At 49.4% G+C, this 22,463-nt stretch overlaps 1 protein-coding gene and 1 long non-coding RNA gene across 3 annotated transcripts in view; one reads left to right on the forward strand and one right to left on the reverse strand.

Moving 5' to 3' along the window:
- Positions 1-21,939, forward strand: part of LOC310711916 (aldo-keto reductase 1B-like) — a 37,479-nt gene extending 15,540 nt beyond the window's left edge. The window contains exons 2-10 of the mRNA XM_083514396.1: positions 10,267-10,434; positions 11,216-11,332; positions 13,339-13,416; positions 14,134-14,250; positions 14,917-15,023; positions 16,105-16,192; positions 19,041-19,124; positions 19,911-19,999; positions 21,367-21,939. Coding sequence (XP_083370522.1) covers positions 10,267-10,434; positions 11,216-11,332; positions 13,339-13,416; positions 14,134-14,250; positions 14,917-15,023; positions 16,105-16,192; positions 19,041-19,124; positions 19,911-19,999; positions 21,367-21,409 — 891 coding nt within the window. The 3' untranslated portion in view covers positions 21,410-21,939. The remainder of the gene's footprint in view (positions 1-10,266; positions 10,435-11,215; positions 11,333-13,338; positions 13,417-14,133; positions 14,251-14,916; positions 15,024-16,104; positions 16,193-19,040; positions 19,125-19,910; positions 20,000-21,366) is intronic.
- LOC310712003 lies at positions 10,472-19,032 on the reverse strand. Of its 2 annotated transcripts, XR_014528717.1 has the most exons (4): positions 17,106-19,032; positions 15,045-15,183; positions 10,888-10,951; positions 10,482-10,544 (listed from the first exon to the last, which is right to left on the reverse strand). It is a non-coding gene; the product is annotated as an uncharacterized lncRNA (long non-coding RNA). The 2 variants fall into 2 exon arrangements; XR_014528716.1 differs by lacking the exon at positions 17,106-19,032 and having other exon boundaries at positions 10,472-10,544; positions 15,045-16,093.
- Positions 21,940-22,463: the final 524 nt, after the last annotated feature.

The following is a 22,463-nucleotide window of genomic DNA, read 5'->3' on the forward strand; positions in this document are numbered from 1 at the left end:
TATGAGGCCGGTGGAGCAGGTGGAGTCGAAAAGGTGAAGTCCTCGCCGTTGCTTTCTTCAGTCTCTGGTGGAGGGGGTGAGGACTTGCACCTAGTGTGATGTAACCAAGAATTCTTCTCACCTATTTTCACGGCGGTTGGCGATGTCAAGAGTACTTGGTAGGGACCTTCCCACGCGGGTTGGAGTGGTTCCTTCTGGTAGACTTTGACGAGGATCCAGTCACCAGGGTGGAAGGAGTGAGCGTGGACGTCGATGGGCAGGTTCTGTCCCTCGATGGCCGCGTAGTGGTGGAGGCGCTGTAGTTGTGTCTGGAGCTGAATAACATAATTAGTAAGTTCTGCTTCCCCCAGCTCCAGTTCTGATAGTGGGAATAGAGTGTTGTAGACGGGAGGAGGTCTCCCGAATAAGAGTTCGAATGGAGAGAGTTTCAAACGTCCGGTTGGGGCGCTGCGGATGTTATGAAGAACCAGTGGGAGTGCATTCACCCATTTTAGGCCAGTGAGCTCGCAAAGTTTGCCCAACTGTATTTTTATCTCCTGGTTCATACGCTCCACTTGGCCAGAGGATTGTGGGTGGTATGGAGTGTGGAGGTCCCATTTAATTTGGAGTGCCTTGGCCACTAATTGCACCACTTCTGCAGTAAAGTGGGTTCCCCTATCGCTGTCTAGGCGGCGGGGTATGCCATAGCGGGGAATAATATCCTGTAGGAGGGCCCTGGCAACTACGGATGCGGTGGCTTTTCTGCAAGGGAATCCCTCCACCCACGAGGAGAATTGGTCAACTATAATCAAAGCATGTTTAAAGCCTTGGCATTGGGGCAGATCAATGAAATCAAGCTGCAAGTTCTCAAAAGGGACAAAGGCCCACGGTCTGGCTCCTGGTGGTCTCCTGGGCTCCCGCTTGGGATTGAAGCGATGGCAGGTAATGCAATTCTTTGCTGCTGCTGCTGCAGCGGCCGCTATCCCGGGTGCGTACCAAGATCTAATTACATGCTCCATTAATCTCCCTTTTCCCCAATGTGTTCGCTGATGAAGAAACCTCACTACTTTTGGAGTCCAGGCCTTTGGAAGGACAGTTCTTCCATCGGGGAGGACCCAGACACCCTGTTGTTCGGTGGCACCTAGCGATTCCCACGTAGCCTTTTCATCCCCTGGGGCAGATTTGTAAATTTCTGTGAGATCTAGGTCTGCTGGTAGTTGGAGGGCTTGAAACTCGGATTCATTGTTAGGGATGCGTAAGGCAGCCATCTGTGCGGCTTTGTCGGCTCGTCTGTTTCCTTTAGAAACTGAGTCCCTGCCCTTGGTATGGGCCTTGCAGTGGACAACGGCTATAGCGGCAGGTAGGTGGATCGCTGTGAGAAGTCGCTCAACTAGGGCGGCGTGCGAGATTTGAGACCCGGCAGCGGTTAGAAAGCCTCTCTGGAGCCAAATTTGGCCAGTTGTGTGCACAAGGCCGAAACAGTATTTGCTATCTGTATAAATGGTTATTCGCTTCCCTTCACCAATCTCGCAGGCACGCAGCAGCGCAATTAACTCGGCGGCTTGGGCACTGTACTGGGAGTTGATTGGGTTTGACTCTAGTACTTCGAAGTCGGAGACTACCGCGTACCCAGTCTTTCTAACCCCGTCGATTACTTTAGAACTACCATCAGTATATAGTATTAAGTCCGGGTTCTCCAGGGGAAGATGATCTAAGTCTTCGCGGGGCTTTTCGGCTTGCCGGACTATAGTGGTGCAGTCATGATGCGGGGTGCCATCGTCGGGAAGGGGTAGTAGGGTAGCGGGGTTTAGCGAGTTAACACGTTTAATGGTGACATTGGTTGGGGTTAGTAGGAGGGCTTCATACCGGTTGAGGCGGGAGTTCGAGAAATGGTGACATCCTTTTAAGGTTAGGAGGGTTGAGACTGAGTGGGGAACGTGAAGGGTGATTTCGTGGCCCAGGACCGTCTCTTGGGCTTTCTCGAGGAGGACGGCAGCGGCTGCGATGGCTCTGAGGCAACTGACAGCCCCTTTAGCAGTGTTGTCAAGTTGTAGACTATAATATGCTACTGGCCTCTCTTGATCGCGGAAGGGTTGGGTTAGGACACCGGAGGCTACCCCCATTTGCTCGTGGATGAACAGGTTGAAAGGGATTCGGTAGTCGGGTAGCCCCAGGGCAGGAGCGGATCTGAGTTCCCGTTTTAGTCGTTCAAAAGAGCTGTAAGCTTTTTCTTCCCAGACCAATGTGTCTGGGTGGTCCTGACGCGTCATGATAGTTAAGGGCTTCGTTATTTCACTGTAACCAGCGATCCATGCCCGGCAGAAGCCGGCCATGCCAAGGAAGCCGCGCAGCTGTCGCTTTGTTTTTGGGAGAGGGATTTTAGTGACTGCCTCAATCCTGTCAGTGGCCAGACTTCTGGTCCCTACTCCCAGGATGTGTCCCAGATACTTAACTTCTTGTTTACAATACTGGAGTTTATTTGGAGATACCTTATGTCCTTTCCTTGCTAGTTCTGATAGGAGGTGTTTGGTATCTATCTTACACGCTTCCTCGCTGGTAGAACATAATAAAATATCATCCACGTAAAGAAGTAAGGTGGAGCTAGCCGGTAGGTGGATGTCCTCTAAGTCCTGGTGTAATACGGCCGAAAAAATTGCGGGTGACTCTACGTAGCCTTGGGGCAGTCTGGTCCACGTTAGTTGGCCAGGCCCCCAGGTAAATGCAAAAAGGAACTGACTAGCCGGATCCAGGGGTATACTGAAGAAGGCAGAGCACAGATCCGCAGCGGAGTACCAGGTCGTCCCTGCTGGAATGGCGTTTAGGAGGGAGTTCGGGTTGCCAACTACCGGGTGTCGGGGTATCACGAATTGGTTCACTAATCTCAAGTCCTGCACAAAACGGTACCGTACAGGTGTCCCCTCCTTAGCGGGCTTCTTGACCGGGAGAACTGGGGTATTACAGGGTGAAGCGCATGAGACTAGGATCCCCTTTTCGAGGAAGTCCTCAATCATGGGTGTTAGACCGTCTATGGCTTCTTTGGGCAGAGGGTATTGCTTGGTGCACGGGAAGGGTAGGTCACTTCGGTAAGTGATCTTGACCGGAGTAGCGGAGAGTAAGAGCCCGACTGAGGTTGATTCAGTGCCCCATAGGGAGGGGGGCAATTCCTTTTCCAGGTCTAGAGGGAGCTCGGGAAACTGTCGATCCGCTTTAGATTCCTGAACGATACCTTGGAACATGGGGATAGAGTTCCCTGGCATATGTAGGTAAATGCCATCCGGGGAGCATTTTATAGTGGCGTTAAGTTTGCAGAGTAGGTCTCTGCCGAGGAGATTGACAGGGCTGCTTGTTAAAAGGAAAGTGTGTTCCGCTAGTAATGGTCCGAGGGTGACCTTGGCCGGTCGCGAGAGTGGGCAAGTGCGGGGTATCCCATCCAGTCCCATCACTTTCTTGGTCACTGTCCCTGGTTCCAGATGACTGTCGGTTAGGGTGGAATAGGTAGCCCCTGTGTCCAGTAGGCATTGATAGGGGTGGCCGTCTATTTCGATAGTACAGACCGGGTCCTCAGGTGACAATGTAAGGACAGGGCAGATGGTTTGGGTCTGACTGGGATCCCCTTCTAATTGTCAATAGGTGCCCTGATCATCGGGAGGTGGTTGGTGTGGAGGGTGCAAGGGGGGAGCAGTAGCATTCGCCCAAGGGTGGGCGGGCTGGTCTATGGCCGGCATTTGGGTCCGGGGTCCCGGTTGTGGTCGGGTTTGAGGTATCGGGTTTGAGGCCGTCTGCGGGGTATAAGCCGCTGGGTTGTGGTTGCTGTAGCCTGGAGTTACGTTGGCTTGCGGGGAGAAAGGGGGGTGGGGATTCCGAACAGGGAAAGACTTTGCCTCTGGTCCCCCGTAGGGTGTCGCATTTAGGTAGGGGCAGAATCTTTTTATGTGTCCCTCTTCTTGGCAGTAGTAGCATCCTCCCGTCCCCGGTCCCCATTGCCTATAGGGATTTGGGGGTCCTCCTCCACGGATCCCTTTTCCTCGGGGGAGTCCCCTGCCTCGATTAGGACCATAGGCAGTGTCCATGCTTAAGGCTAGTATTTGTTCAACTTCGGGTTTTGTTTCCTTCTTCTTTCTTTCATCCCGAGAGTTGTAGACAGATTTTGCGATGGACAAGATTTCACTTACGCTCTTTCCATCGTATCCAATTTGGAGATTCAGAGCTTTTCTGATATCTGGGCATGCCTGATCTTTGAAGAACCCTTTAACGATTACTTCATGCTGTGGGTTTTCGGGGTCTATCCCCCCCCATGTTTTAATGGCAGAGACCAATCTAGTGTAGTAATCGGACGGGTGTTCGTTTGGTCCCTGCATGACCGACTGGACTTTGGTCCAATTAACGGTGCGTCGTCCGGCGGCCTTTACACCGTCTAAAATGGCCTTTTTAAATAGGTTTAAGCACCAAATACCCTCGGTGGTGTTATAGTCCCATTCCGGTTCCACTCTAAGACATTGTGCTGTGAGCGCTTGCAATCCCTGAGGCCGTCCCCTTTGGTAGTCGGGTAGTTCTATGGCTTCCCCGGCTTTAGTTAGGATGTCCGCTTTCTCCGCCTCATTGAAGAGGGCATTCAGAAGGACGTGGACATCTGGCCAGGTGGGATTGTGTGTGGAGAAGATAGCGCTGACCTGGCGGTGGCATTTGTCCGGGTCGTCCCTCAGTGAGGGCATCTGATTTGACCAGGTTACCAGGTCTGAGGTATAGAAGGGTTGATGCGTGTAAACCATCCGTGGGGGCCCATCAGGTTGGAGAGGAGGGATGGGCAGGGCCCTTAAGGGCATCTGGACAGCAGTAGAAGTCACGGTGGAGCTTACTTGGTCAGAAGTCCCCGGAGTCTCTTTATCACAGCCCAGGGTCCCCGTTGCAGAGCCATGAGGTTCCGTGGGAGTAGGCTTATTCACGACTTGGGTAGAGTTCTCAATGGTGTTGTGGGGAGTAGAAGAGGGGGTTTTAGTCCTAGCTTGTCCGGGGTTTTTAACTTGTTTGACGCCCCCTTTGTCCTTTCTCGCTTGTAGTCGTGTGACCCTCCTATTGTCAGTGTCTTGTGTCTCATCCTCCCCCGTTTCCTCCCCACTACTAGAGCTGCTGTCACTGGATGTTGGGGCTCGCGGTGGTGGTCCTTGATAGTAGAAGGGGACCAGGGTCTGTCGTATATCGTCATCCTCGTAAGGGGGGGGCATTGGCTGTCGCCCGGGATTTAATATAGGCAGTTGGTAGGAGGTCGTTCCCTTTGGGGCTTGGAGCATTCTCCTTACTGTCTCAAAGGTGGCCAGATATTCTAACTGGCGGGGTTTTTCTTCTATCAGGGCTTTCCTTAGGTGGTTCAAGCGTTCTTCATTAAATGAACCCCCCGGTGGCCACCGCAATTCGGGTTTGGCGGAGGCGGTACTGGCGGGCCATGTTTCGGAGCAGAGGTCTTCTAATTTTTCTTTAGATAACAATTTGTGGCCAGGAATCGACTTCCAACACGCAATGACGAATTGGAGAGGAGAGTCGGGATCTCTCTGGGAACGGGATGGCTTCCGGGAAGCCTTCCTCCCAGAGTGAGTCCGCTCATGTTTGGAAGCCTGGGTACCCATAGTATATTTCACGCGTGTCTAGATAGGAAAGAGGAGAGAGGAGAGGGCCGATAAGGATTTGTGGGTCTAGGGCTGTCCGACAAAGGACTTGAAACAAAGAAAGGGAAAGGTCTTTAGTCGCTTGGCAACTTCCTAGGGAGGTTTTAAAGAGCTCTAGCTATCCGGTATTCCTTTCTTCCCTTTTCCTTAACCATTTACCTGGGGTCCCTTTTCCACTCTGCCGATCCCGCCCAATTCCTCATGGGCTATTCCCTCCTGGCAACCTCCTACCTATCGTCAAACTTCTCAGGAAAAGGGGCCCTACTGAACGCCCGCGCCGTGCGGTGCCAGATCGGGTGATCCCTGGACAGAATTTCGGGTCGAAAATCCCCCTTGCTTTCGGAAGCGGGCTTACGATACACGTGGCACGTAGCCCGACCGGTGCGGCTGGGATTGGGATAGAAAGCAAGACCACTTCCTGCCCCCTAGAAAGGACGCTCGGGAAGATCGGAAAGAGAGCTCCAACCCCTTGCTTTCAACTGGGATACCCGTTTGCGGAGAGTCGGCTATCTTTCAAGTCGGATCTCTCCGTCTTACCCTTCGGGCTCCCAATTGGTGCGGCTGGCTAGAGAGTTTAGATAAAGAGATAGAGCTCAGAACCCCCCTTTCGGGTCGAGCAGCGGTCCACGATCTCTCTCACCGACTGGACCAAGAGAAAGACAAGAAGGCACGATAGAGAGGAGGGCAGAGAATTCGGTTGCCAGGAGACTTCCACCCCTTCCCACCAGTGCACTGGATTTTCCTATACTCACGCGTCTTCTACGTCGATCCGATCCCGGGATCGATGAATAAGCCGGCTGGATCCCTTTTGCTCCCCGGCTGAACTCCTGGGGCTGTTGATTACCGCCCGGGAGATGGTCGGAGGTCCAAAAGGGTCTTCTCGGGCAAATTGGCCCGCAGCCGGCTGAAGAATTCGGGGCCCCCGGTCAGCAACCCGGGAGAACCGCTCAGCCCCACGTTGGGCGCCAAGCTGTTACGGAAAATCTGGGTGCGTATTTACCCTGCCACCCAGCCAATCGGACCAAGTCCGTGGATTCTAGCGGAAGAAAAGGAAGCTCAGCCGGACGCAGGAGCAAAATGCGAAGATCCGAGTTTATTGCGCAACAGGTTCAAAGTGGAATTGAACCCCGAGCATGGGGCGACATAAACTTTTAAAAGTTCCCTCCAAGTCCCAGAATACAGTGCGACAAAACGTCATGAATACATTAAAAGAAGGCTGGGTTTTCCAGGTTACATCATGAATACATTACAGGAAGGTGGGATTACATGGATTAACATTTCAGGAAGGGAGGGGGAAATATGCAGAGTAAGAGATATGCACAGATAAACACAGATAAGCGTTTCCTGAGTACAGGTGATGGGAAGACAATGGCGGAGATATGCATCGTCTGCCACCTGGCATCGCCCGGAGGAAGGGTATGGCAGAACGATCTGACAGGATTAAGGTCTTCCTGAGTACGTGACCTGTCGCTCAGGGGATCATGGAGGTAGGGGCAGCATCATGGAGTCCATAGGGAGCCGAGTTGAATGACACCAAAAGGAAAGAAATCGGAGTTACGGTTGATTTTATATCAATTTCTAAAGGTTTCCTAAGGTTTCCTATGCTGTCTGACCTATTCCGTATCGGTGATTGAAAGTGGAAACAAAATGGATACATTGTAGCAAGAATGGATACATTTTGACAGCTTTATGAGGCCCTTGGTTTCGGATCCATTGTTCTCGCCGTGGGGGGCCGTCAGCAGCTTGTCAGTAGGCTCAACGAGGCGTGCAAGGGCTCCGTGAGCTAGCTCGTGCAGGATAAATGCATGGCTGTGATTGGCTAAGGCGCAGCCATAGGAATTAGCGGAGAAGCTGGATCGCCAGGTCTACCCGTTCTAAGAATGGAGCGCGAATAGCCATAGGAAGAAATAGGAGGACATGTTCATATATTTGAGCTTATTTCGCTCCAGAAAGAAAGAAGGAAAAGGGGGGAGACGGGAGACGTGTGGTGCTTGTGTAACGGTGAGGGGGCTGAGGGTGGGTGTATTGTGGGCACCCTCGAGGTCATCGCCTCGGTTGTTCAAAGGAGAAGGGGGAAGGAGGTACCCCCCCCCCTTTCCCGGTCCGTATCAAGAGCCAGGAGAAAACAAGTTTCTTCCATGTAACAGCCCTTTATATACCGTATTTGAAGATGGCTACATACCTCTTCTTTCTGGAGTTCTCAAAAGCTTTCATACACTATTTTGTGTTGTTATGGTTGGCCTAATTAAGCCTATTGGCCTAATAATGGCTTGGGGTTGTATTATTTTTATTTTTATTTTTATTTTATTTTATTTTATTTATTGCACACAACCCCAAAATCCGAGGGATTTGAATTGCGGTTGACATAGAGGGAGCTTATTGTATATAGTGTTTACTTAATTGAAGTAAAATTGGTTTTATATGGGTGTTTTAACTTGGAACTGTTTAAATTGTTTGTTTATGGATAAATTTTGATGTATTGTTTTAGATATGGGCCAATGGCCGTAATAAATCAAATCAATCAATCAATCAATCAATCAATCAATCAATCAATCAATTTATTGCATTTATGTACCACTGTTTCCTCCAAGGAGCTCAAGGTGATCTACCTGGTTCTCCCCTTCTTCACAGCCGCCCTGTGAAGTAAGTTAGACCAGTGTTTCCCAAACGTTTTTGGGCAACGGCACACCTGTTTACTGAAAAAAAATCTCGCGGCACACCACCATTAAAGCCCCGCCCCGTGACGTCAGCGCGCAGCGTCACGCCAGGAGGGACGCACAAAAGTGAAAGTTTTTTCCCTCGGCAGCTCCTCTCAGCTGCGCTCAATCCGCCTCGGAGCGCAGAAGCGATGCCTCTCTCTGGCTCTCCCTCCGCGCAGGCTGAGGGAGGGAGGGAGGGAGGGGCGCGTGTGACCCGTCTCTGCTGGGAGACCAAACCCAGCGAGGCAGAGTCGCGCGGAGGCGCCCAGGCAGCGCTGCCGGCTGCGAGGAGGAGCGCCAGGCAGCAGCAGGAGGCGCGGCCTCTCCTCGCCGCCGCCCCGCCTCTCGCCGCCCGACTCGCCCGCCTCCCTCCAGGCATCTCGCGGCACACCAGCCGATGTCTCACGGCACACTCGTGTGCCGCGGAACACCGGTTGGGAAACACTGAGTTAGACTGTGAGGCAGTGACTGGCCTCCAAGGATACCCAGGCAGCTTCGTGGCGGAGTGGGGATTCGAACCCTGGCCACCCAGGGCCTACTCTGATGCTCTAACCACTACACCACATTGGCTTTCATTTGAACTCTTGCCTCTTTCTTTCTTGTGAGGCAGGACAACTGAGCCTGGCTGATAAGACCAGAAAAGGTGCAAAGCAAGGGAGCCTGGCTATGGCGGGGGTTGTGGGTGTTTCTTCAGAGCACCTTCCTGTGCCTCGCCTTGCCAGAGAGCTGGGGTTGCCTGAGCGACTCGGCCACAAGGCAAATAAAGCCTTTCTTCTCTGTTCAAATAGGCAGAGCTCAAATTCTCATCCAGCCCTTGTTGGCGTGAAATGGAAAAGGGCCGGTTCAAGATAATGGATTGTGCTATCAAGTTATTGCTTAACAAGGAAAATAAATAGTACCCAGCCCTTGTGTACACCCCTCTCAACGGGCGGACAGGTGTTTTGGTGTCCAGTTAATTCATCCAGGACTGACTCTTGCTTCTTCTGGTTCTTTTTCCCCCACAGACCATGGGTGGTTCCCCTAAATCTGGCCACAAAAAGGCTGTTTACCTGCAGTGTTCCCCCCCTCCCCAGTTTAGATGTGCATTTACGCTGCTCAGGGTGTCGGATCATGCCCACAGAGCACCTGTGTACTTAAGTCATTAACAGGATTCTTTAGCTGAGATCTGTGCATTGCAAGGGGTTGAATTGGAGAACCCTGCAAGTGTGCTTCTAGGCCAACAAGTGACTGCTTTGTGTCTCCCTTTCTACAACTCACCGAGGGAAAGGCTTAAGTTTGTTTCATAATTTCCTGGAAGATCAACCAGATTATTTCAGAATGAATTGTTTCTGGCCAGTGCGCACGTGTTTGTAACCTGGCACAGGGCTTCCAAGCTGTGGTCCAGGCAGCATCAGCTGCCCATGAGCTTCATTCAGGTGGTCATAGGGACTCTGTGGATTTGTGATTGGAGACAGCAGGCAGCCCATCCATCACGCTAAATATTCATGTTGATTTTTAATTCTTGAAGTCTCCTTGTCTCAGACCACTTGAAACTTGGTGGACCATTCAGTGCTTTTTCTGCCTTTTTCAGCAACTGTGCTGTGCTGTGCTAGATTAGTCATAGCATCATGGAATCCTAAAATTGGGTGGGACACTCAGGGACCATCGAGTCCAACCCCCTGCGATGCAGAAATCACAACTAAGGAATCTGACAGATGGCCATCCAGCCACTGTGTAGAAACCTCCAGTGAAAGAGAGTCTGAGATGCCAAATGATTTCCAATCAATTTTTTCCCTGCTTTTATTTATTATATATTGCACTTAAACCCTGACCTCCTCTCTCGCTTCCAGGCATCACCTCTGCTTTCCATGTGTGTTTGTGAAAGGTGGGTCTTGAGGGCATGATATCTGCATTTCCAAGGGTCAAACGAAGTCTTCTCTTCCTGTCAGTCTCCTCCAGGTAGCGTCCAGGGGGCCATTGAAGTGGCGATAAAAAACGGCTACCGGCATATCGACTGCGCCTACTTCTACGACAATGAGGGGGCCATCGGGGAAGCTTTTGAGAAAGTCTTGAAGGAAGGGGTAGTGAAGAGAGAGGACCTTTTTGCTGTCAGTAAGGTGAGCTGCTGCTGCTGCTGCTGCTGCTGCTGCTGCTGCTGCTGCTGCTGCTGCTGTCAAGACACTATGAAGCTATGAAAGTCCCTGGGGGAGGCTGGGTCTGAAATAAGCTTTGAAAGCAAAATCCAAAAGTCTGAAGTTTCTAGTTCGGAGCTTCAAGTTCAAATTTCAGAGACTGGATTTCCAAATTTGCATCTTGGTTATATAAAATAATAATAATAATAATAATAATAATAATAATAATAATAATAATAATAATTTAAAAAAATAAAAAAATATATTATTATTTATACCCTACCCATCTGGCTGGGATTCCCCAGCCACTCTGGGCGGCTACCAACAAAATATTAAAATGCAATAGTCCGTCAAACATTAAAAGCTTCCCTAAAGAGGGCTGCCTTCAGATGGTTCTGTTTCCCATCATTTGGTAGATACAAAGGCAAGGAAGTTTACCTTGTTTATCGCTCCTCATTTGTCTCGTGTTTTTCCAGAGAAGATCCCACCATCGTATTTAAGCCTTTGGGGGGAAAAGCCTTTAAAAAATTTTTTTACAGCAATATGTAAATAAAATTTCCAATTATTTTGAATTCATGCAAACTTTTAGACATGCACAAGTTCTGTTTGGGGAGACGGACTGTTTCCTGTGATGCTCTGAGGAAGAAGAACAGCAAGGAGGGCTGCTGTCCTAGAGGGGCCTCTGGCCTGATCCAGACACAATGCACCTCTGATGTTCTAAATTGCATGTCTCCTCAGCCTCACTTGAATGCTCTTCCTTTGGCAGCTGTGGAATAGCTACCACGCTCCTGAAGATGTGAAGCCAGCTCTCCTGGAAACCCTGAAGCTGCTGCGCCTAGATTACCTGGATCTGTACCTGATGCACTCTCCCATGGGCATTAAGGTGAAACGGAAGTCCGCCTGGCTAGCCTGAGCAGCTCAGTCTTCCAGCTGTTTCCCCAGAAAGGTCTCTCTGGAAATGCCCCGCTCTATCTAATCTGGAAGCCCCCACCCAATAGTCCTTGACTGAGCCAAGTTGGCGGGGGGGGGGGACACACACACTTTGCAGCTACACAGGAGTCAGGGAAATGCACTCTGCATCTGCTCAGGGGCATTTATGTCTATTTGCGTTTCGTACGTTTCAGTAGCACCAAGTCTGGCAACGCAGAAGAAAGGCTGCCTTTGGTCTGCTGGCAGGTTCAGTGTGGGAAGTTTGGATATTCACAGGTGGGGCTCACCTGAAGCAATGAAGCAATAGGCAGGCAGATCTGCCCCATGGAGAGGGATCCATGGGGCGGCTGCTCTGCACAAGCCTTGCAGAAATGAACAGGACCCGTGAAAGAGGCCAGCAGTCGTGTCCCGTTCATTTCAGTATGGCTCTTGCACGAGCAGAGCTTTCCAAACTGTGTGTCGCGACACGTTCGTGTGTCGGCTGAAGTGTGTAAATATGTCACGTGAGCAGTGGCGTAGCGTGGGGGGTGCAGGGGGGCCCGGCCGCACTGGGCGCAACATCTGGGGGTTAGGGTTAGGGGGCGCAAATCCACGGGTTAGGGGGCGCAAATTACTTGCCTTGCCCCGGGTGCTGACAACCCATGCTACGCCACTGCACGTGAGTGCTCCCCGTGCTGCTCCTGAGGCTGGAAATGGGTTTTAACCTCTGGTTTGCTTGTAAAACTGAATTGCCGTGTTGCTGAAAGATGCAAAACTGAATGATGCCTCTCTAAAAAGTGTCACACCAACATGGAAAGTTTAGAAAGCTCTGTGCTAGAGGAATAATCTGTGTCTCAGGTTCATCAGGAGGGAAACAGGCGCCACCTGGTGGCAGCAAGATGATCCAGCTGCATTCCATCCTGGTGGCGGTGGCCTGTTTGTGTACCGCATTTTGCATGACTAAATACATCCATTCTATTTGATTATTGATCTATTAAATTTATATACCACCCTTCATCCAAAGATCTCAGGGCGGTTCACAAAATAAAAACACAAAATACATAATAAAGACAAGAACAAGGAAAACCCATAACGCCCCCCCCCAAACACATTTAAAAGCACATGGAATGTCCTTTTAAATAACTAGCGGGGGGTGCGGGGAGCGATGGCAGGGCGAAGCATAGGAGCATTGGGGGGGGGGTGCCCTGGGAAGGCAGGTGAACAGGCAAGCAGACCGACAGAGGAGGAGGGGGAGGTAGAGCAGAGCAGCCCCCCCCATGGCTGTGGAGGAAGTCACTGGCGGGGTGCAAAAGTTCAAAAGAAAAATAAATAAAGAATAATAAAAAAGCAGTGCACTCTCCCCCTCACACAGAACATCTCCCAAAGTTCATGTGGGCAGATTGAGGAGCGGATTTTGGCGTTGCCCAGTTGCTAGGGCACCTTCCACACGAGCTTTACAAAGATACCCACTGCTGACCAATCCTCTGTCCTGCTCTCTGCCATGCTCAGCGCTCATGGGGCACCGCCACTGCCACTTGGGTAGATTGCCGAGCCGTTGCCCCTTCGTCCCAGCCCATCAGCAGGTTGTGCCAAGGAGCTCCACCCCACCCCACTCTGCTCTCCCCCTTTTCCAGCTGGTGCTGCTGGTCTCAGGGGTGCTGCAGAGGTGAGGGGGGGCTGCTGGGGCAAAGGTTTCAAGGAGTTCCATCTGTGCACATTGAAGATAAGATGTGTGGTAGAGTCTTTCATTGACTTTATTCAGTAGTGGACTGGTGGACTCGGGGAGTGCTCATGGTCCATGGGTCAGGGGGCACAATACTTGCCTTGCCCCGGGCCCTGGCAACCCACACTATGCCACTGGGACCGATATGTCTCCTTGCCAAGGGCGCAAGGGAGCTTAGGTACACCTGCTGGGGGGGGCATGCCTTGATGGCTAGCACAGTCTCTGCCCCCCTCATGCTCTCATTCTCCTTCGTGTAGAACGTCAAGGGTGATACCTTGCCCCAGAAGGATGGGAAGGTTCTGCAGACTGATGTCGATTACGTGGACACATGGAAGGTAAGCGACAACCACTGTGCCTCTTGCCACAAGTTGCCTGCTGGATCAGAGTCCTGCTGATAGAGACACCGCCAAGGAAAGGGGCTCCTGACTTGGGAGTAAGCCCCACTGAATTCAGTGGGCCTCACTTCCAGGTAGTCATGGCTAGCCTTACATTGTCATGTTCCTGTCCTAGGGACTAGTTCGCACACCGAATCATAGTAAGCAACAAACACAGGTGGTTTTTTAGAAAGTCCACCTTGGATCCCTGGTGGTGGGAGAGAACAATGCTGCGAGGGCAGCTCACCTTTCTAAAGTCTCTCTCTCTCCCCCCCCCCCCCCCCGTCTTTGGAGGGTTGTGACTTCTGACCAGTAAGATGCTGAGTTCGTTGGTCAGGTCCTGCACCTCTCTCACAGGCCTCCTAAGCACCATTTTTGCAGAGACTAGCAGGAGATAAGTGACAGACTAGCCTAGAGAAATGGCGGGGGCAGGCTGGGGCCCTTCTTCACAGCCCACACCACCTCGAAACACACAGGTCTACCACTTCACACCTTTGTCTACCAGCCATCATGTGTAGAGAAAACACAACCGGATCTTCTTCCCTCCCATGTTCCTGTTGCCTCTAGAGTGACCTTTGCCGACCTGGTGCCCTGCAGATGTTTTGGACTACGACTCCCATCACCCTTAGTCAGGGACCAGCTGCTCTTAAACTTTTGGACTTGTCCCTTTTCTTGCAGGCTATGGAGAAGCTGGTGGATGAAGGCCTGGTGAAGTCTATTGGGGTGGCCAACTTCAACCAGTGCCAGTTGGAGCGGCTGCTCTCCGTCGCAAGGATTAAGCCAGATGTTCTCCAGGTATTCTTCTTCTTCTTCTTCTTCCATTTGGAAGTGTCAGAATTGCATCCAATAGGAGGGAGGCCATGTTAGACGGCCTTGGCCATGGGTTCAAATTCCCACTTGCTTGAGGATGCACCTGGTGGCCTTAGATGCTCATGTTATGATCTCCCAACATTTGCTCCCTGACTTTATTGATATGTGCCATCCCAATCTCCAAGCAGTGAGACTGCAGGGGTTCCGCGTGCGTAGCCTGGGTTTGGTATCCTTGTGGTGTTTTTAGGATGTAGGGTGTAATTTGCACATATATACAACCTGAGCATAAGATGGAGGGGCTCACAGCATCAGCACCCCAACAGATCTTGCTTCTCCATTAGTCACAGCTTTGGATTCAGCACAGAGCAAGCAGGTCTCTGTTTCTCCATCCTCCAGCCTGCTTCCAGCTCAGTTCTGTCTCTCACACTCTGGCTACTGTTCTCTTACCTAGCAGCTAGTGAGCAGGTGGAGGAAAGGCCCACCATCACTTGTAGTTCTTGCAACCTAGACCATTCTTTTGGGATGCTAATGAGGACACTTAAGTGGCCAGCTAAGGTCTTTGTCTTACAAAAAAGCTTGCCTGATAGGTCCAGCAACCTCTTCTGTTAGTTTGCCTACCCCTGCTCTAGGCTCTCTCTCTTTCCTCCACAGGTGGAGCGGCACGTATACCAGATCCAGCGCGCGCTGATTGCTTTCACCAAGTCCAAAAAGATGGCCCTCACAGGATACAGCCCCTTGACATCCCCCAAGCGTCCCTTGTAAGACACTGTCTTTTGTACCTTAAGGGCCCCCTGTTCGCATCTTCAGTAGTTCCTCTGGCAGGCAATACCGGGTTGGGGGTGGGATGGCTAGCCTGCGAAGAAGGGCCTCTGCAGGTGGCTTGTGGACTTGGCCTGCATCCTGATTTCCCTGCACAGCCTATTGCAGAGAATAGAATATATCCCGTCTCTATTGAGCATTCACTCTGTTTTCTTTGGGTTGGATATTTATATGACAATAAGCATCCTGCCTCCATCCCAGTCCCTCTTTCCGCGTGTCATTTGGCCACTCCACATTTCCCCATCCTCATCATGTTCCAAACCTCCCCCAGCAAACAACCCCCCACCCCCTTAAAGTGGATTGGTTGTGCTAGGGCAACAGAACCTTTCAACTCACTTTAATGGTGCAGACACACCCCTACAGTTTGGGGGTGTGCTTGAATCCCTCCTGAAAAATAGCGAGAGTCTGGAGGCACCCTGAGTTGCGTCAGGACACGGTTCTCCAGTGGGGCTTCATTCCTAGAATAAAAGACCAGGTGGAGTGGAGACGTCTTTAAGACATCCTCGCTTGCACTGAGCTGTTGGGAGTGAATGAAGTGTCCCTCAACCTGGTCAGCTCTTGCATGTAAAAGGTACAAAACCAGAATCACTGGAGCAGTCAACTCATCAAAGGTGTTGTGACTTGATTTACTGAGTTAAAAAGATGATTAATCAGTTGATTAGATTCAAATGTGTGTTCATATTACTCTTCTTGAGACACCGAGGAAAGGGAAGATGATTTGTAATTTGATAAACAAAAACAACCATCTGTTAGACCTCTAATAACCTCATTTTCTCTTTAATTTATTGCTACAAACATTCAGCACAAGCAAAGTAGATTGAAAACAAGACCTATCAATTAAGATATTTCCCCTCTCTCAGCCCTCCCCCCTCCAGATTAATTAGCTGAAGCTTTGGTTGCTTAATCCACATGCTGATAGCCCCGGGCTCCTTTGGAAGGGAGGCAGAGACACTTAAGAAACTAATTGACTAAAAATGCAAAAGAAAAAGAGCCTTGGTTTGAAAGGCTGTTCCCCTCTAGCCCTCCAGGTCCTCTGGATCCTAAGAATGGCATGGAAGACCCTGTGGTGAAGGAGATTGCCAAGAAGCATGGGAAATCCCCAGCTCAGGTAAAGTGTCCCAGGTGTGCAGGTGTGTGTGGAGGTGTGTGCAAATGGTACCTGTTCAAACAGAAAACTTCTCCTTTTTTGCAAGTTGACTGCTTGTGTCAGGAGTGGGTGATCAGAGGTGATCAGACCCAGAGGTGATCAGACCCAAGATCAGAGGTGGGTGGGGAATACAGAGAGCAAGGCAATGGTACCAGTTTCGAAAGTGTTGTATTAATTTTGCTTGTCAAATACCGTATTTTTTGCACTATAACACTCACTTTTTTCCTCCTAGAAAGTAAGGGAAAATGTCTGTGCGTGTTATGGAGCGAATGCCTACGGGTGGCGGGGGGATCTGCTGCAGTCGTGAGCAGAGGATCCATGGTTCCCCTTCCTTCCCTCCTCCATGGCTCGCTTTGAGACAGCAAAGCGGGAGAGGAGAGGAGCCTTCTCCTCTTATACCCCTCTTCTGCATTATGAATAGCATCCTTCTCCACCCAACCCACGCGTGTTCCTTGTCCCTTGAGTGCTTTTCCTTCCCTCCCCACTTAAAACGTGGTTACAAAGCATGGATCCACATGGATCCTCAGGATTTTTGCACTGGGCTACCCCAAACTCACCGTCAGATCACATGTCTGTGGCTACAGCATGAACCACAAAAATCATACACCCACTGTTTCGTTTAGAATATTTTTTTTCTTGTTTTCCTCCTCTAAAAACTATGTGCGTGTTATGGTCGGGTGCGTGTTATAGAGCGAAAAATACGGCAATTCCCAATTATGCAACACAGCCACTCAAGCGCTGCAAAGATTGTTTCTTTAACTAGCCAGCCAGCCTAGTAGCCCAGAGGGATGGCTGGAGGAGGGCACTGGAGGGCAGCTCGCTGGGGTGCCCAGAGCCCTTTCCCTCAAAATGTCTGTGTCTCTAAAGTACTTACCATTTTCCTGCCGTTAGTTGTTCAGTCCAAGTCTCTTGGTTGACGAAGGCCAAAGTTGCATGGCAGGCAAGCTGACATTGCATGATCAGGATGCTGTTGCCCTTTGTGGAAGACCACTGCCCTGACCAGGCAATTTCAACCAGTCCTTGCCTTGACAAGCTGTAACTTCCAAGGAAAGGAGATCGCCTCTTGGTTTCCCAAGTCAAAGCCCTGCTTATCTGAGATGGTTCAAATTGCTGAAAGCTATTGTCGGCTGACTTAACATCCAGTCAGACAGTTTCTCCTTCGTTCAGCATGTGACTGATTATATTTAAAAGACTCGTATGATAGAGATAATGGAAGCAAAAAGTGTCCTGAATACATGAGTCCACAAGGTTTATTGAACAAAATAGCTGTTTTTTTATCATGGTTCTTATTGCATGTGCAGTTTTTCTTGAGCTACTTCTAGGGCTTCATGTGAGTTAGAAACAACAATAAAAAAATCCAGTAAAACATTTTAAAAAACATAACAAAACACCATACTGTTTTAGAATGCCTCTTCCTGAATGGCCTCCTAATAAACAGCTTCAGGATGTTGGTCAGGCTCTGACTTTGGTGGATCTCTAGAAGGCCCCTTCCTAAACCACCTCTCTTTGTGCCTTTGCTCTCTGAAGTCAGTGCAGGGGCAAGGAACGGCCTTTGTTGTTGGTCTAAGGGTTGGGGAGGGACCATAGACTCAAATATACAGCTGCAAATAAAACATTTTAAGTGTGCTTTAAGTGCAATATACAGTGTGACCCTGGATGGCAATAACGAGCCTTGGGGAAAATTCAATGTATTTTTAAAAGCACTTTTTTAAAAAAAGCATTTTCAGACCATTTTTTGTATGTGTGTAGATTTCACACATGAAGAAGCTCCCGTGTTCAGTCCCTGACACTTCAGTTAAAAGATCGGATAGCAAAACTGGGAAAGACCTTGGAGAACTCTGTGGGCAAAGCATAAGATATTGGGCTACATCGTCTCATCTGATCCTGTATATAAAACAGCTCCGAATATTCACAAGGATGCACCAGGGCACAGAAGCTGTAGCACTAAGATAGGAAGGGGATGGTAGATTCTTACATGGAAGCTTAATTGACTGGCACTGCAGAACTGCTACTTGCAGTTTCTTGGGGACATGAGTAAGAATCTCTCCCAGGTGACCAGGTGGGGGAAGCTTTTTCTACAACTGACAAAGGAAGAGCAGCAAAGCTGCCTTTCACAGAGTCAGACCACTGCTCCATCTAGCTTGGTACAGTGGTACCTCAGGTTACAGACGCTTCAGGTTACAGACTCCGCTAACCCAGAAATAGTACCTCAGGTTAAGTACTTTGCGTCAGAATGAGAACAGAAATCGTGCAATGGCAGCAGGAGGCCCCATTAGCTAAAGTGGTACCTCAGGTTAAGAACAGACCTCCAGAACAAATTAAGTTCTTAACCTGAGGTACCACTGTAGTGGCAACACTGGCCAGCAGTATCCAGGCAGAGGTATCTCTCAGCCGTACCCAGAGAGGCCAGGGATTGTACCTGCAGAGACAGCGACTGCTTCTATTCATGCATCACTAACAATATCCAGGGACGTATGCTGGCAGGCTATATTATTATTGCCGATAATATTTATTTCTAACCACCTCCCTTTTCTGTTTAAAAACACACACATGAAGTGCTTACAGCGAAGGCACAGTAAAAATATTTGCAAGGTCTTTGTGGTGGCTGCAGTGTTGACAGTGGAGGGGGCACTGACCGTCCCCTGGGTGAGGGCAGCTGGTTCAAGGCAATCTGGGTTGGTGGCCCTGGCTCTTGAAAGAGGCAGGTGTCCAAGTTTGTGATGATGAATGTTGCCAGTTCCCGGATACAGCAAGTACATGGAGAGTCCAAATGATGACCGGTCTCTCCTTATCGCCAATGTCTCCACAGATTCTGATCCGCTTCAACATTCAGAGTGGCATTGCCACTATTCCAAAAAGCCAGACACCTGCTCACATCATCGAGAATGCAAAGGTAAAGTAGACGTCAAGCTCTTTCTGCTAACACCTTTATATGGTGCAAGATGCTGCAGACTGGAGGCTTAAAGGGCCGAAGTTTAGGATGCTACTTGAAGTATGAATAGTGTTGCTGTTAAGGGGCGAGTAAGCCCATAGATATCAAAGCTCTTCTTTTGAAAAAGTGTACTTGATTATTTAAATATTTGTTCCTTTGGACTATTAAGCACTGAGATTTTAAATTTGCATGAAAATAAATATAAAAATGCAGCATTAAGCTAGATCTTGAAATGCCCATGATGATATTCAACTCTCTTGTATTCCGAGCAGACAAACTGGAAATTAATGGGCAGGGCCATTAATTTCAGTGGAAATTACTTAGCTGGTTATCACCCAAAAAGACCAGTATCACAGTTAAACAATATCAACTTAAAATGGCCAATTATTTTTTATTACAAAAGGGAGGGAGGGGTTCACCTTTGTAACCTCAGCCAAATGGAAGGCCAAATACTGAGTTTTCAATGAGTTTTGGAGCATGGGTAGTGAAAGTCTCTTATAACCCCACATAATTTGCCTCTCTCTGACACTGGTGTCAAAAGGTAGTTGGGGTGTATGAGAAAGATGCTTTTTAAAAATCCATTAATATCTTTGCTACCAACTTGAAAGTAAGGGGGTTTAAAGTTTCTGTCTTGGGTATCAGGCCTCAGATCCTTTGGGATTTTCTCCTTTTCAAAGACTGCACCTACTTGCACAGTGCCAAGCCAAGTAACTCCAAGCAAAAGTCATTGCTTCTCTTCTTTTATAGGTTTTTGATTTCCGACTGGCGGATGAAGAAATGAAAAAGCTGGAATCGCTGCACTGTGGGGCACGGGCTGTGGCCTGGGACATCTTAGGGTGAGTCTGTGCGCTGAAAACATTGGACACTTTAGGGTGTGCAACACATAATTATTTTATTGCCTTATATCTCACCTTCTTCTTAAAGATGCTCAAAGTATCTTTAATCCCCATTTAATCTCCACAACAACCCTGTGAGGTACGTTAAGCTGAGAGGCAGTAACTGGCACGTGGTCACTTATGGCCGAGTGGGGATTTGAACCATCCCAGGTCCTAGTCCAACGCTCTAACCACTACATCACACTGGCTTCCAAGCACAACGTGGAGAGCAAAGGTGCTGTCTAGGTGGATGAAACACCCACATTGGCCTGCTTGAGCTGTAAATAGGAGAAATGTGCCTTTCCTGAGCTCTCTCCAGCTCAGTTTACTTCAGTAGAACAATTGTCATGAGATTGCTGACAGTCAGATTGGCCAATGAAGATGGGCCACAGCTCCTTAGCGATAAACCCACCCACTGCATTCATCAGATTTGCCAGAGCTAGCAACTCAAGTCTTCAGTGGCCTCATGTGATGCCAAGGGCAACACAGCTGGTAAAGACTAAGCAGAGGCTTGACCTCTGAACTCACATACGGGTGGCCAACTTTTTGGGTGACCGTTCTGCAACTCAAAACCACAGGAGGCAGCGCTAACTTTGTTGGGTGCTTTTCATAAATTTTGTACCTCGCTTGATTGTTAAAAAACCACACCCAAAACCTCAAAGTGGCTTACAAAAGAAAGAAAACAAAAAAATTATCAGTAGCAACAACAACTCCTTAAAACATTCATAAGATAAAACCAGCAATAAACCAAAAACAGATTAGACAAGGCTAACCAGACATGTAGAATGTGCGTTTTAAACAAAAATGTTTCTATCAGGCGCCAAAAAGAGCACAGCCAAGGTGCCTGCCTGATAGCAATGGGCAGGGAGTTCCAGAGGGTAGATGCTGCCACACTTAACTTTAGCATCTTCACGCAGACACGAGGCTTTCTAAGCATTATTTATATTTGGAAACAGCTGTATGTGGTCGGGACAACCAGCGTTTTTTTTGTTTTTGTTTTGGAATCATAATAATAATTTATTATTTATACCCCGTCCATCTGGCTGGGTATCCCCAGCCACTCTGGGCGGCTTCCAACAAAGGATTAAAAATACATTAAAACATCAAACATTAAAAACCTCCCTAAACAGGGCTGCCTTCAGATGTCTTCTAAAAGTCAGATAGTTGTTTATTTCCTTGACATCTGATGGGAGGGTGTTCCACAGGGCGGGTGCCACCACCGAGAAGGCCCTCTGCCTGGAGGAACGACCAGTGCTCAGAGCAAAGCTTTTAGGCAGAGGAAGCTGCAGGGCTGTCAGTGATTTAAGGAGTGTTGCTTTTCCTTGCAGGATGGGGACGCACAAGCACTACCCTTTTACCAAGGATGAGTGATTCTGCAAGCAACAGCGCTCACCCCTCCCAGGCTTCAAGGCATGGAAATAATGGAGATGGCTTCTGCATTTTGCATCTAACCAAAGCGAGTTGATTCTGCTCTCCCAAGGCTGACTGCTCCTTGTCCTCCCTGTGTCTCAAGGGGCATAAGTGAAATGAGGACGAGTGGTTTGTCTGCAGTGAGGTCTGATGCTTCTGCTTCCGCTGGGCTTGACCCTGCCCCACTGGCAGAGGAAGGGGGTGCGACAGGTGCGGCCTGCCCTAGGTGTCGTCCCTGAGGGGGGGTGACATCACCGTGCCACCCCCCTGGGAGGCTAGCCCCACCCCAAGTAAACAGCTAGCCCTGCCCCACAAGTTGGAGATTAAATGCTTGACTTTATATGCACGCTCAGCTTTCTGCATTGCACCTGCAGTACCTGCAGTTTGAAAAGTTCTGTATGCTTGGGGTGAGGGAGAATGTTAAGTGTGTTCCATTTCCCCCACTCTGAAAGTTCACTGAATGAAAAAAATAAAAATATTTTCCCATAGTACGATTACACGAGTCTCGTGACTTATTTGCAACTTCACTTTATTTCCGATTTGTAATTTGTTAAGTTGTGGGTGAACATATCAGACGACACAGCGATTCTTCAAACAGCTCTTGTTTATTCAGAGGCCAGAACAAAACTGAACTGAAGGGTTTAGTCAGCCTGCTTATATAGAGCTCCAGTACCACGTAACTGTAACAATTTTCTAAAACTATCCGATCACTGAACATCACTTTCGATCCCTTATTTGCATAACTACAGTATCCCCCTGCTGGCCCAGGGTGAGAACTTCAGTACATAACATACCGTATTTTTCGCCCCATAGGACGCACCGCCCCATAAGACACACCTAATTTTTTTGGGGTGGAATAAAGAAAAAAAAAATTTCCCTCCCCAGGCACGGGGCAGGCGCGGAGGAAGCCCGAGCTTCCCCCGACCCCAGCCCCCAGAACAGCCTGCTATCTGCAAGCCTAGGGAGCCGCGCCGGTCTCCCCAGGCTTGCAGAGAGGTGCACGAAGCCCAGGGGC

The sequence above is a fragment of the Podarcis liolepis genome, assembly GCF_965112155.1.
Source record: "Podarcis liolepis genome assembly, chromosome: 7".
NCBI lineage: Eukaryota > Metazoa > Chordata > Lepidosauria > Squamata > Lacertidae > Podarcis > Podarcis liolepis.